The following is a 13,742-nucleotide window of genomic DNA, read 5'->3' on the forward strand; positions in this document are numbered from 1 at the left end:
ATGTTGTCTTTCTAATAAATCGTGTTCCTTCTCCTGTTATAAAAATAAAACCCCTTTTGAATTATTATACCAAGAACCTCCTGATTTTTCCATGATTAAAATTTTTGGTTGTCTTTGTTATGCATCCACAAATTCTCCACGTCAAAAATTTGATGTCCGCTCTAAATGTGGGATTTTGTTGGGTTTTCAAACAGGCACTAAAGGCTATGTCATTTTTGACATCAACAGCAAAGAAATATGTGTGTCAAAAAATGTTCAATTTAATGAGGCGTGTTTCCCTTTCCTACCATCCAGCCAAACTCCTCAATCTAATCCCAATAATTTCAGCCCAAAATCAACCTTTGACTATGACACGAGCCCAACAAGCACTGCCCCACCTTTCTTTGAGTCACCTACTTTTCACATACCCCCAAACTCACCTACTCCCATTTGCAATCCCATCTTGCCTTCCCCATCACAAACCAGTAAATCTCCATCTCTCTCACCGCACCAACAACCCTCTTTCTCACAAAATTTTGACGCTCCAAACTTAGATCCAATATCACCTCTACCACGCCATTCCACCCGCGTCACCAATCGCCCAAGATATCTTGATGATTATTATTGCAATATTTCTTCAAGTGATTCGACTCTTGTTCCCCACCAATCCTCTTCAACGATCCTTTATCCCATCCAATCTTTTGTTGATTATTCTCACTTGTCTTCTTCTCACTCCCATTTTTTTTATGTGTCTCAATTCTGAGCAAGAACCAAAAATGTATCAAGACGCAATGACTCAACCTCACTGGCAGGAGGCGATGCAAGTTGAAATTGTTGCCTTAATGGAGAACCAAACTTGGGAGGTCATTCCTACACCTCCCTCTATCAAACTCATCGGGTGCAAATGGGTTTTCAAAATAAAAAGAAGACCGGATGGATCTGTTGAGCGCTACAAAGCTCGTCTAGTGGCTAAAGGGTATTCACAAATTGAAGGGATTGATTATCTGGAAACTTTATCCCCTGTTGTAAAAATGGCTACTGTAAGAGTTGTTCTAGCTTTGGCATCCATTCACGGTTGAGACTTGCAACAACTGGACATAAGTAATGCTTTTCTTCATGGAGAACTTTTAGAGGATGTGTATATGGTGATTCCTGAGGGACTTTCTGGTCATCCATCGAACCATTGCTGCAAATTGAAAAAATCTCTCTACGGTTTGAAACAAGAAAGTCGTACATGGTATGCAAAATTATCTCTTTTACTATTGTCATCTAGGTATGTTCAAGCTCATGCTGATCATAGTTTATTCATCAAAGATATTGGATCTGCTTTCACTGCTCTCATTGTTTACGTTGATGACATTGTACTTACCGACAATTGTACTTCTGAGATTATTAAAATTAAAGACACACTTCACTCTCACTTTCATATAAAGGACCTTGGTAGGTTGAAATATTTTTTAGGAATAGAAGTGGCTCATTCCAGCAAAGGAGTTTCTCTTTGTCAACGCAAATATTGTCTAGACTTGATCAAGGATTGTGGTTTGATGGGTTGCAAGCCCTCTTCAACTCCAATGGATGATTCCTTGCGTCTCCATCAGGATTCTAGTGAACCTCTAGTTGACCCATTGTCATATAGACGATTAATAGGTCGTCTCATTTATTTGACCAACACAAGACCCGATATAACTTTTGCCACACAACCGCTCAGTCAATTCATGGTAGCACCAACTCAGATGCATCTGCAAGCTACTTTCAAAGTGATTTGTTATCTAAAGGGATGCCATAGAAAAGGTCTATTTTTTAGTCGGAAGTCTTCAACACAACTTTTTGGATTCAATGATGCTGATTGGGCCACATGCGTTGACACACGACGTTCCATCACCGACTATTGTTTTTTTTATTGGTAATTCTTTAGTGTCTTAGAAAGCTAAGAAGCAATCTACTGTATCTCGATCTTCTGCAGAAGCAGAGTACAGGGCTCTTGCATCTGCCACCTGTGAACTTCAATGGCTCTCTTTCCTCTTTGAAGATTTGAGAATTCTTACTACTAAACGTCATATCCTCTACTGTGATAGCCAAAGTGCACTACATATTGCTGCCAACCCAGTTTTTCATGAAAGGACGAAGCATTTAGAAATTGACTGCCATATTGTCCGTAAGAAATTACTTACTGGTCTCATGCATCTCTTACCAGTTTCATCATCACATCAATTAGCAGACATCTTCACTAAAGCTCTTCATCCATGTCTATTTCACTCCAATTTATCCAAGCTTGGGCTTCTTGATATCTTCAAATCTCCAGCTTGTGAGGGGCTAAAAGAAAAAGAATCAAATCAAAAGCCCACAACAGCACAATCAAGCCTGCAGCCCTTGCAGCCCATCTAAAAATATTTAGTCCTATGCATAACGGTTTCCTTTGTCTGTTTCTACAGTTGTATTTTGTAGTACATAGGAGATGATTCTTAAAACAAATGAAGTGTACCACCTTTGTGCAGTATATATTCCCTGTCATTGCTTTTGTCAAGATGACCAATAAGAAAAATCATTCTCTCATTTCCTCTCTGTTTCAAGCTTTTACTATTTTTGGTTATTTTTCTTTTAATCTTCAAGGGTTAGAATTAAGTTAGGTTTTTATAATAATTTTTTATTAATATTAGAGATTATTTTAAACATCATTACTTTTTAATTTATAAAATGTTATCTATTTTTTAATCAATATTAACACTAATTATTTTTTATCTCTAAATTTAATTATTATTTTATCATTCTTTTTAGGAAAAAATATATTTATTGGTTCATTTGAAAGTAAATGTAAAATATACTACACCAATTAATTATAAATCATAAAAGATATACAAATGCTTATTTTCAATTCAAAATATTCAATTATATAACTAAATAAGTATCTTAAATTCTATAATTAGACAAATATCTTAAAGATGATGGTTGGAAACTTCCTTCAGTGTTGACTCAATGAATTGACTTTGGCAAGTTTTTTGTGGCTACATATAAAGGAATATGTGGATATGAATGATGCATAGCCAGAGTGATGGTGTTTGGTATTATGGGTAGCTTGCACGTGCTTGTTCTTCTTCTTTGTTTGATGAGCACTGCATTAGGAAAAACAACTGTTGATGATGGCATGCATGTGAAGATGAAGGGTACCATAGGAGTTATTGCAGACAACAACTCTCGTAACGGTAAAGAGGAGATAGTAGCTGTTAAGATGGCAATGGAAGATTTCTATCATTATAGCAATCAAAGTTTTGGTTTACAGATAAGGGACTCACATGCTGATCCTCTTCAGGCTGCTCTAGCAGGTCTTTCTTACTTCCCACTACTCTTTCATTCTTTCATATTCTATTCAACTTCATAAAACTATTATAAATCTTTCCGTTGTATCTTTCATGTGTAAGCAGAAACTTAATTTTCATCAGAACTGTTATGAGATGTTTTCACTTCTTTCTTCCCTTTTCTTCTTCTCCGATAAAGTGATCTTTGATTTATCCAAGCTTTGTTTTCCGTGAAACACTGATGTTTTGGCCTAAAACCGAAAATTGGTCATCGGGATGATTTTTTTTATATTTATAGAAACTTAAGAGAAGAAAGGTATGTAGTTATATTTTCTACATAAACGGATTACCTTATGGGGGAAATTGTTTTCATTAATTAGCTTCTCTAAAAGTTAATTTAATTCAATTAACTCCTCTTGAAAAATTTTCACTTCTTCAAAAAATTAGTTTCAATTCATTTCATTATATATTTTCGTTCTTATTTTTTAAAGTGTTTGTGACAGTGTATTGAAACAATTATCAAGATCTTTCTAAGCTATGTGAAACAATTCCCGCCCTTTCTTCTGCAGCTAGAGATCTTATTGATACACACAAAGTGGAAGCAATTATAGGACCTGAAACATGGAAAGTGACAACCTTAGTGGCTGAAATTTGTAGCCAAAACATGACCCCAGTTCTATCTCTAGCTGATGCAACTCCAAACTGGTCAACTTTGAAGTGGCCCTACCTTGTGCAAATCTCACCTAATCAGTTTAAGCAGATGAAAGCAGTAGCAGATATTGTACTTTCCTTTGAATGGTACAACGTTAACATTATATACGATGATACCGATTCTTCATCCACAAGAATGTTCTCTCATCTCTATAGAGATCTAAGTGTGGCAGGTGTTCTTATAAGCAATGTTTTGACCATCCCTCCGTTAAGCTCATCTTCACTGTCTCAAGAACTGGAGAAGCTTAGGGATGGTTATTGCAGAGTTTTTATTGTTAATTTGTCACTTCCTTTGGCCATAAACCTGTTTCTAACTGCAAAGGAATTGAGAATGATGGAGAAAGGTTATGTGTGGATCGTTACTGATCCTCTTACAAGTCTTGTCCATTCCTTGAACTCTTCCATTATATCCTCAATGCAAGGGATAGTTGGAGTAAAGAGCTACTTCCCAGAAATAGGGCTTCAATACGAGGACTTCTACTTCAAATTTAGAAAAAAGTTTAGCTCAGAGAACCCTCATGAGCTTAATAATGAACCTGGGATATTTGCAGCACGTGCTTATGATGCTGCATGGACTCTTGCTCTATCCATGATCACAGCAAACAAAAAAAAGGATCAAACGTTACTGGATAAGATTCTGCTTAATAATTTTACTGGCTTAAGTGGAAAAATTCATTTCAGTGACCAAAGGTTAGATCCTTCAGATACTTTTCAGATCATCAATGTGATGGGGAAGGATGACAAGGAAATTGGGTTCTGGACACATGAACTGGGGTTCTCAAATATTATAGGCCAAAATGCTGCTTTCAATTCTTCAATGAAGGAACTTGGACAAGTTTTATGGCCAGGAAGACCTTGGGGAACTCCAAGAGGATGGACCCTTCCATCATCAGATAACCCACTAAGAATTGGGGTCTCCGTTTTGGGCACATTGAAACAATTCATAACTGTAAATCAGGACCAAACAGAAAATACCACCACTTTCCATGGATTCACCATTGATCTTTTTAGAGCAACTATGGAGTTGCTGCCCTATCCCTTTCCCTACAAATTCTATCCTTTCAATGACACATACGATAATTTGGTGAAGCAAGTTTATTTGAAGGTAAGACTTTTTGACTATACTATCTGTATTTGGACTTCATATATAGTTACTGACACTCGTTCCCACATCTTCATTTTGTGTATGCATGAAAACAGAATTTCGATGCAGTAATTGATGTGACCATAATTTCATATCGATATCAGTATACAGAATTCACTCAGCCGTACACTGATCCGGGAGTGGTGATGGTAGTTCCCCTTAAATCAAAAGTGGATCATAGAGCTTGGTTATTTTTGAAACCTTTTACAAAGAGTATGTGGGTTCTAATACTGGCCATGGTTATCTACAATGGCTTTATTCTTTGGATGTTGGAAAGACGCCACAGTCCTGAAATTACAGGTTCCGTGCTGAATCAAACTGGGACCATGGCTTGGTTGGCATTGACCCCTCTAATCAAGTTAGATGGTACTTAATTTAAAATTCTATGTTCTTGCATGCCATCATTTATCGCATTCTTGAGTACTTAGCTAATTCTAATTTGGTTCATTTGACTGAACATAGGAGACAAGCTACATAGCAATTTATCAAAGATGGTTATGGTGGCTTGGTTATTTGTGGCACTTATCATAACACAGACTTACACAGCTAACCTTGCCAGCATGCTAACTGCTGAACGGCTTCAACCAACTGTAGATGATATTGATCAGCTACGGAATAGAAACATCAGGGTTGGATACAGTTCAGGATCCTTTCTGATGAATTATGTGCAGGAAGTGTTACAGTTCCACCCTGAAAGCATGAGGAACTATGGAGAACTTGAAGAGTATGCTGAAGCTCTCAGAAGGAAAGAAATAGGAGCTGCCTTTCTTGAAGTTCCTGCAGCCAAAATTTTCGTAGCAAAGTACTGTAAAGAGTTTATTCAAGCCGGGCCTTTGTACAAAATTGGAGGATTTGGATTTGTATGTGATGCAACGATACTCTCATAACTTTTATTTATGCACCTGCTCACAATCTACTTTCTAATGTATATTCTTTTAAAATATAATCTTTCTGTGTTGACTTCTTCTTAGGCATTCGCAAGGGGGTCTCCATTTATTCCTGATGTAAACAAAGCACTTCTAGATTTAGTAGAAACAGGGAAGGTGCATGAATTAGAGAACAAAATGCTTGCATCAGAGGAATGTGAAGACACAGAAGTAAATGGAGAAACTGCAAGTCTCAGCCCGAACAGCTTCTGGGTCCTCTTCATATTCACAGCAGGCACATCAACATTTTCTCTCTTTGTTTACGTTTTCCGTATGAATTATGCAAACGGTGAAGAGAAAACAATCCAGAGACTAACCACAATGATCATTCAACAATGTAAAAATGCAAAGAGAAGAATGTCAAGAAAAGTAAGTGATGTTGCAGAAAGTCCTACCACCTCTTCAACTACACATGCTACACCAACCCAAATTTAAACATGTCGAAGAGTGTACTTGGTTAAGGAGTGGAAAGTGTTGTTGTACATCAGACAGTGACATAAAATGACCAAGCATAAGTTATAACTTACTGCTAATGTAACTGATGCAAAGGAAAAGTGATGTTATAAATATCACTGTACAGTTCTTGTATTAATAAACAGAAGTTCAAGTTAACAAAACTGAATTTGTTTATTATGTTTAGCCCTTAATTAGCAGCACTCCTTCATAACTTTGATTTGTTTGAGAATTTCATTTTCAGTCCAAGAATATGCATCTTGCTTGAATGCACAACAAGCGTGTTCTATACCAATTATTAGCAAATATAATTGTGCGTTCAGCTCTTGAAAACTTCTGAAATTGTATAATCAGATTAAGCCACAATGAATGTTCAGCTTTATTTCAAGTACCGCCATAAGTTCAGCTTTATCTTTCCGTAGTGAGTGATTATTGCTGGCTGCATTAGTTCAAACTATTATGACTCTAACTTATGAAAAATTAGTATAAAGCTGAAACTCTGATATCAGTACAAGTGGGGATAATCCAAGTGCAAAAGGGTGCTCTCTGTATTTGATTGTTTGAACCCCACACTCCCCAATGACCAATGAGATAGCATCATAATCCAATAATATCTATGGTGGTCAAAGCTAGAAGGAAACTGTATTGGACCAGGAAAGTTAACTGTCTATTTCCTTTAATATATAAAAGTAATATTTAATTATTTCTAATATTTTTACGCAATTTGGTGGTGTCATGTGTTAGTATCATGATTTTTATTTATTTTTAGTTTAGGTTTTCGTTTCTTTTTTATTCTGATTTTTCTTTCATATCTCCTTCCTATTTTTCCCCACATTACCCATGTTATTCTCCTATGATGATTATGCCTATCGTGATTCCCGTTCAACGACAATAACGTAAGTTTAGTAGTTGCTCACAATTCAACTATGGTATATTTATCCATGTTCCCATTGCGTCAATTCATGTGATGACTCCCACGTTTATGGTCTCTGAATGCAATTTCAGAACATGGGTCTCAACCGTTTAGAGTAAAAGTTATTAAGATTTTGGGAAGTTATCATATTCAGTGATAAAGGTGTAATATTGACGGTGTAGATTAAGGTTAAGGTTAATATAATTGTTGTCAGGCAATCCAGTATATGCTGCCAACATAAGTATCAAAGAATATTATATTTTTTATTTTTTCCTTTCTAGGAATTACGGATGTGTGATAAAGTTTTAGAGCAAAGAAAACTCATTCTGCTTTATTCATTAAGATATATTACAAATGTTCATCAAATAATATCTTTAAATATGATTATAATTATGCACAAACAAAGTTAAGAATATATCAATATAACTATAATACATCAATAATGTGTTATGTACTCAGTTTGAATGTAATTATTCTTGCTATGGAGTTTTTAGGAATTTTCTTTTTTTAAAGTGTGGTTGAAATGAAATTTCTTCTCTATGTGTCGGATTTCTAAAATATTTCTATTATGTCTAGGTAGAATGAAATGATATTTGTTCTTTGAAACTTAGTATGACATATCTTTTTGTGAAGAAAATAAATATATTAATTTTTTGGATTAAATATATTTTTGATCCTTATAACTTGTTGTGAAAATTGAAATTAGTCCATTTTTGAAATTTTAGTCTAATTTAGTCTTTCTTATTTAGAAATGCGTGAATTTAGTCATTTTAACCAAATTTTGTTAAGTTTATTTAACGTTTTAAACGTGTTTCTCAATTAATATTAAAGCATAAATGTGTCAACCGGTGTAAATAATCCAAATGTTATCATAAAACGCGTTTAAAACGTCAAATAAATTTAACAAAATTTAGTTAAAATAACTAAATTCATATATTTCTAAAATTTAGAACTAAATTAAGTCAAAATTTTGAAGAGACACTAATTCTAATTTTTATTAAAAATTAAGAAATAAAACCATATTGAACCCTAATTTTTTTTACTAACACTAAGCTTTTAGTAAATTAATTTTATGATTTGACTTTTTACCTCCATTCTAAAGTTGTATTTTGTTAAGAAAAACTACAAATTTTCAGAATTTAGGTTTTGTGAACCTTTTAAGTTGTTCATGTTCTCTTTGACATAAGTTTTATTTGGTTTCTATATCTACTTACAGTTTCCTTCCTTTATATATATATATATATATATATATATATATATATATATATATATATTATAGATGCTCATATAATGACACATAACTATTGGGGTTTTGAAGTACCGACCAAATTATAATGCTAAATTTGACATGTTTTAAATATTAAGTAAATGGCATATCATCATTAATATTACATTTCCCAACCTGCTGGATAGATATGATTTGGTGGTACAATTAATCCATGTAGCAGAGCACAGCCTCCATATGGAAGTAAGAATAAATGTTATAGTTGGCTTAAAATTTTGTACAATTCATCCAAATAAAATGAAAAAAAAAAAAATTAGTCCCAAGGAAGAAAAACAAGAAAAATACTGCGACGAGACACCCCTTCCTCCAAAAAAAAAAAAAAGAGAAAAATAATGCTCTGACAACTTCCATGCATATCCCAATACAAAAGCACGATGGTTTGTCCCCTTATTCCACCCAATAAAATAAAAAATGATTGAGAATAATTTTTCTGTTAAAAAGGGAAAACCAAAAAGTGTAATATGCAGAAAATGAAATCCCAAAATCCCAATCCAACCCCCAAGATATAACCAACCAATAAAATTCTTCACCCTATTGCAAACACTCCACTTGTCAAGTTCCTACCCTCCAACCCCATCACTGTGTCAGCAACCCCACAGCAACATTCATGGGGAACACATCACGTGAAAACTTCTACTTAATTACCACCATCCAACATATCCATCCATCCATCCATCCATACCTACATCATACATACATACATACATCCACATTCCCCTCAACTCAGGAGCTGCTCCTTCTCCTTGCATCCCAATGGTTGAGACACTGCTATCTGCTGCTGCTGATGCTGATGAAGAGAATGTGCTTGTGGCTGTGATGTTGGTGGGGTTTGAAGATTGTTGTTCATCTTCTGTAGGTTCTGTTGATGGTAGATTTGCCTCAATCTCTCTATTTCCTTCTTTAATGCCTCTTGATGAGCTGACACATTCAAAAATTCCCACTATCTCAGTAATCATCATCATCGTGCTTTTTCCAACTTCCATATGTAATCCACAAAACTTGCAAAATAACATTATCCTCAAAACAAAACAACACATGTAACTTCCCTATAACCAACATCCTCACTATATGGAGATCAAGAATCTTAGGATATGTCTTACGATGTGTTAGGTCACTCGCATGTATTACATATTAACAGAAAAATAATCTTTCACCATATACTGTTATGTATATAAAAAGCTGAAGTGAAAATACTTGGAAAAGGAAAAAAAGAAAAGCATTATACCGTCTTTGAAAATCTTGTCTTGGGCCAAAGCAGCAATACGTTGCTTCAAGGCACTATTGTCGACATTAAGAATCAAACGTTGATGGTCCAGAAATGCAACTCGTGGAGACAATGCTGATACCTCCGTCTTCATTTTAACGTTAATTTCTCATAATTAGCGCAAGTTTCATACTATGATGTACTCAACAATCATTATGCTACATGTGACATTCATATATTCCTGGTGTAGATATGTTATTATGAAAATTAAATTGAACTTATATTTACCTGCAATGTTGTTACGCTCCTTTCAAGCTCAGAGATGTATTGTAGCTTTCTTACCCTTGATCTCTGTGCTGATTGCCTATTAGCCAAAATTCTGATATGCATACATAATAACAGTAAAAAAATATTAGATTCGGTTTGGTATATGTATATTACACTCCTTTTATTTTTATACATACAGAAGATGAATCACTTATGGCAGAAGGCTACGTCAAAGTAGCTTGAAAAGGAAGATTGGGTACAAGAGATTATTCGCCTAACATAATTAACTTCTGCACTCAACTAACACATTTAATTGGTTGGATAAAGTTGACTATGTTATATCCAAATATATATATATGACTATCAAACATTTGTTTTCTTATTATAATTGTAATAATTGTTCTACATGAAATTATCTAAATACAGTTAAAATAACACCAAAATTTCAATTTTTCTTGTATCATGCATTAATTTCAGTTAAAAGTGTTGCCATCAAATTCTAATTCGACTGTATAAATTTAGAAGCGAAGGGTTTGATGATAGTGTATAACTTGTAATTCTCAAAGAATGTGGACAAATTCATATTTAGCAATAAAAAAACGATACCAAATTTAATGTGCAAGACAAGTGTATGGATTAAAAAAAATACTTAAACTCATGAAAATTCAAAACCTTTTAGTAAAATTTATGAATAAAATTCTACTCAACCGGTATTAAGTTAAAATAATTAGAATAACTAATCTATCAAATGACAGAATTTATTACTTTAAAATAATTATTTTAAAAATTATACAAGCAATAAGTTAGACAGTATATTACACTGACATTATATATAAATTAAACTATTACTAATTTATTTGTTTATTTAGAACCTAAATTCTACTGAGCTAGTAGTTGATTTGGAACATAAAATTATTTTCATTAATTGTACGTGCATGGGAGAGGTGGACAACATAAAATAATAAAACAATAAAATAATAGTAGTGATAGCAATAATTATAATATTTGGTGTGATTAGCCTTACCTTTTGACCCTCTTGGGATCGACAACGGTTTCAGGGGAGGTGGTAGTGGCGGAGAGTTGCAGCGCCGCCGCCTCATTCTTGCACGAGCTCTCCTCTTCAACCTTTTCCGTCTTCGGCTTGAGGTCCAACGTCATTGCCATGGGCTTCTCCTCGTTGTTGCTATTTTGGTCGGAGGACGGCGAGGAGGGGTTGGACGCCGACGAAAGCGGCGGCGGCGGGAGTGCCGCGGCGGCAATGTCGTCAGAGAACATGGAAATCAGCTGGTCCTCGTCGAGCCGATCGAAACCGGCTCGACATTCCTCGAGAAACGGCGTTTCGAGGAAGGCAATGGAGTCGCTGGCGGATCGCCGGTGAGCCCCCCGGCGGGTGGAGGAGAAGTCGAGGAATTCGTCGACCCATGAGGGTTGGGAGGGGGCAGTGGTGGTGGCGGCGGCGGCGACGGTGGTGGTGGTGGTGGATGAGGTTGTGGGGGTGAAGTTGGCCATTGTGGGCACCCTTTGGTGAGAAAAAGATGGCCAATTTTGGGGTATGGTTGGTATTTTGGGAGGTAACTGTGCCATTACCTATGTATGTGTGACCCCAAATATAGAGAGATAGCGAGAAATTTATGTACTACGTATAATGGCCTTGTGTATCTAATTGTGTGTCTGAGAAAATAGAGAGAGAGAGAGAGAGAAAGAGAAACAAACAACAGAGATCCCAACAACCTAACCAACACACAAACAACCGAAAATCTTACTTCAAAATCTTGTTCTTGGGTTTCTAAAACCAGTGGGAGAGAGATATAGAGATAGAGAGAGGGAGAGAGATTAAAGAGATGATGAGAGACAATGGCATTGTGCATGTAATAAAGCCTTCATAATGGTGTTTCTATTCATTTGCCATAAAGTTTTTTTCTTTCTCCTTTTTCTTCCTACCCTCTACCTAGATTTTGGTCTTGTTTCACCAAGGGTTTTGGAGATGAAGAAAGAGAGAGAGAAAGAAAGAGTGAGGTGGGTCACATGGGAGGGGATTAGAGACAGCTAGCAACAGCTAGGTGGTGAAAGACTGAACGGTTTTAGTGGGAAAAATGGAGTGTTGTTTAATAAGTATAGGAATCAGCAACCACGTGCAGATGTGACCCCTTCACTTGGCATCCATTGTCTCATGTCATGATACTGTATACCATTTTATAAGAATTTTCATCCCTGTTCTTGGGTTAGATTGGTGCAGTATTTTATTTTTTTTCACCCTTGCTCTATAGGCTCTGTGGCACTTCCTCTTGCGCTCTGTCCTATCCATACACCACTTTAATTACACTGCTGCGGTATAATGGGACCACAATCAATGCTTCACCTCCTGGTTTTCACATGCTCAGTGTTCTTTCACAACCCTTCAATATTCATTATTCTATGTATAATCATCTCTCTTTATGTGTTTTTTTCTTACCATTTTTGGATCGGATTAATGGATTGGATACGGCTGGCATCCCATATCTGTACTTTCGTTTTCCTTTTGCTTCTTCTTCTGGTTTGGATCAGATACTACTTCCCTTTTTTATATATATTATTAATCAAAAGAGTGTGCAAATGGGTTTGGTTTTCATCATTTTCAGTTGAGTATTTGGCAAGTCTGTGATTAGTGGTGGCCTTATTTAATTAGTCACTCAAAAAAATGCAGCATGGTGCAGTTACATGGGAGAAGATCTTGGTGCAGATTAAACTATGGCACAGTGGCATATTGAGAAGATTTATATATGACTTTGGTTAAGGATGAGCTGTGAAGAAAAAAGGGCTATGTATGTAAGTAAGAATCATGTCCTCCATCTCCCCCCATGTGAAACCCTTTTGCAAAAACTCACCTTTCTTTGCTTTATATATATCCCCAAATCAGACTCACATGGCCAGATTTATGTTCCTTCTCCTCTCAAATTCTGGCTACCTCCATCATTTCATGCTGGCATATCATTTTTTTAAACTCAATGTACTTAGGACGCACTAATAATCATTAGAGGCAAAAGATAGAATAATGCATGCCTATTTTTTTAATACCTTTGTCTTTATATTTATCACCCACTTTTCAAGATGTTTTATTATTGATTAAAAATATGTATGGTTAAATGTGTTTTTATCTATATTTTTAGAAAAAATTGGAATTAGTCCATCTTTAAAATTTTATCTCAATTTAGTTCTTAAACTTTAAAATAATATGAATTTAATTATTTTGATCAAATTTTGTGTTAAATTTTTGTAATGTTTCAAACGTGTTTTATGATTACATTTGAATTGTTTGAAATGTTTACACCGTTTGACATTTTTCGTTTCAATGTCATAAAACGTTTTTGAAACTTTAAATGAACTTAAGGAGCTTTGCTTAAAAGGATTAAATCCACATAGTTTTAGAGTTAAAGGACTAAATTTGGTCAAATTTTTTAGGAAAAACTAATTCCATTTTTCACTCAAAATTAAGGGACAAAAACATATTTAATTGAAATATATATATATATATATATATATATATATATATATATATATATATATATATATATATATATATATATATAT

The 13,742-nt window shown here is 34.9% G+C and overlaps 2 protein-coding genes across 3 annotated transcripts; one reads left to right on the plus strand and one right to left on the minus strand.

Annotated features, from left to right (window-relative positions):
* Nucleotides 1–3,022: 3,022 nt before the first annotated feature.
* LOC114183886 (glutamate receptor 2.8-like) lies at nt 3,023–6,692 on the plus strand. 2 transcript variants are annotated; one of them, XM_028071053.1, is made up of 5 exons: nt 3,023–3,299; nt 3,842–5,088; nt 5,184–5,493; nt 5,590–5,987; nt 6,099–6,692. In XM_028071053.1, the coding sequence occupies exons 1-5, from the start codon at nt 3,029–3,031 to the stop codon at nt 6,486–6,488; spliced, it is 2,616 nt and encodes an 871-aa protein (XP_027926854.1). In that variant the 5' UTR covers nt 3,023–3,028; the 3' UTR covers nt 6,489–6,692. The 2 variants fall into 2 exon arrangements, with proteins under 2 accessions (XP_027926854.1, XP_027926855.1); XM_028071054.1 differs by having other exon boundaries at nt 3,185–3,299; nt 3,776–5,088.
* A 2,315-nt stretch (nt 6,693–9,007) lies between these two features.
* On the minus strand, nt 9,008–12,305 carry LOC114183507 (basic leucine zipper 61-like). Its single transcript, XM_028070546.1, has 4 exons — nt 11,200–12,305; nt 10,197–10,287; nt 9,930–10,056; nt 9,008–9,622 (listed from the first exon to the last, which is right to left on the minus strand). Exons 1-4 carry the CDS (start codon nt 11,757–11,759, stop codon nt 9,423–9,425), a joined length of 978 nt encoding a protein of 325 aa, XP_027926347.1. The 5' UTR covers nt 11,760–12,305; the 3' UTR covers nt 9,008–9,422.
* Between the last annotated feature and the right edge of the window lie 1,437 nt (nt 12,306–13,742).

The sequence above is a fragment of the Vigna unguiculata genome, chromosome 5, assembly GCF_004118075.2.
Source record: "Vigna unguiculata cultivar IT97K-499-35 chromosome 5, ASM411807v1, whole genome shotgun sequence".
Classification (NCBI taxonomy): domain Eukaryota; kingdom Viridiplantae; phylum Streptophyta; class Magnoliopsida; order Fabales; family Fabaceae; genus Vigna; species Vigna unguiculata.

Excerpts from the sequence above, each read along its gene's own strand:
- LOC114183886 (XM_028071053.1), top strand. The coding sequence starts at position 3,029 with ATGGTGTTTGGTATTATGGGTAGCTTGCACGTGCTTGTTCTTCTTCTT. Across the intron at positions 3,300-3,841 it reads TCTTCAGGCTGCTCTAGCAG|CTAGAGATCTTATTGATACA; the intron begins GTCTTTCTTACT and ends TTTCTTCTGCAG. Across the intron at positions 5,089-5,183 it reads TGAAGCAAGTTTATTTGAAG|AATTTCGATGCAGTAATTGA; the intron begins GTAAGACTTTTT and ends GCATGAAAACAG.
- LOC114183507 (XM_028070546.1), bottom strand. The coding sequence starts at position 11,759 with ATGGCACAGTTACCTCCCAAAATACCAACCATACCCCAAAATTGGCCA. Across the intron at positions 10,057-10,196 it reads GGAGCGTAACAACATTGCAG|ACGGAGGTATCAGCATTGTC; the intron begins GTAAATATAAGT and ends GTTAAAATGAAG. Across the intron at positions 9,623-9,929 it reads AGACAAGATTTTCAAAGACG|CTCATCAAGAGGCATTAAAG; the intron begins GTATAATGCTTT and ends TGAATGTGTCAG.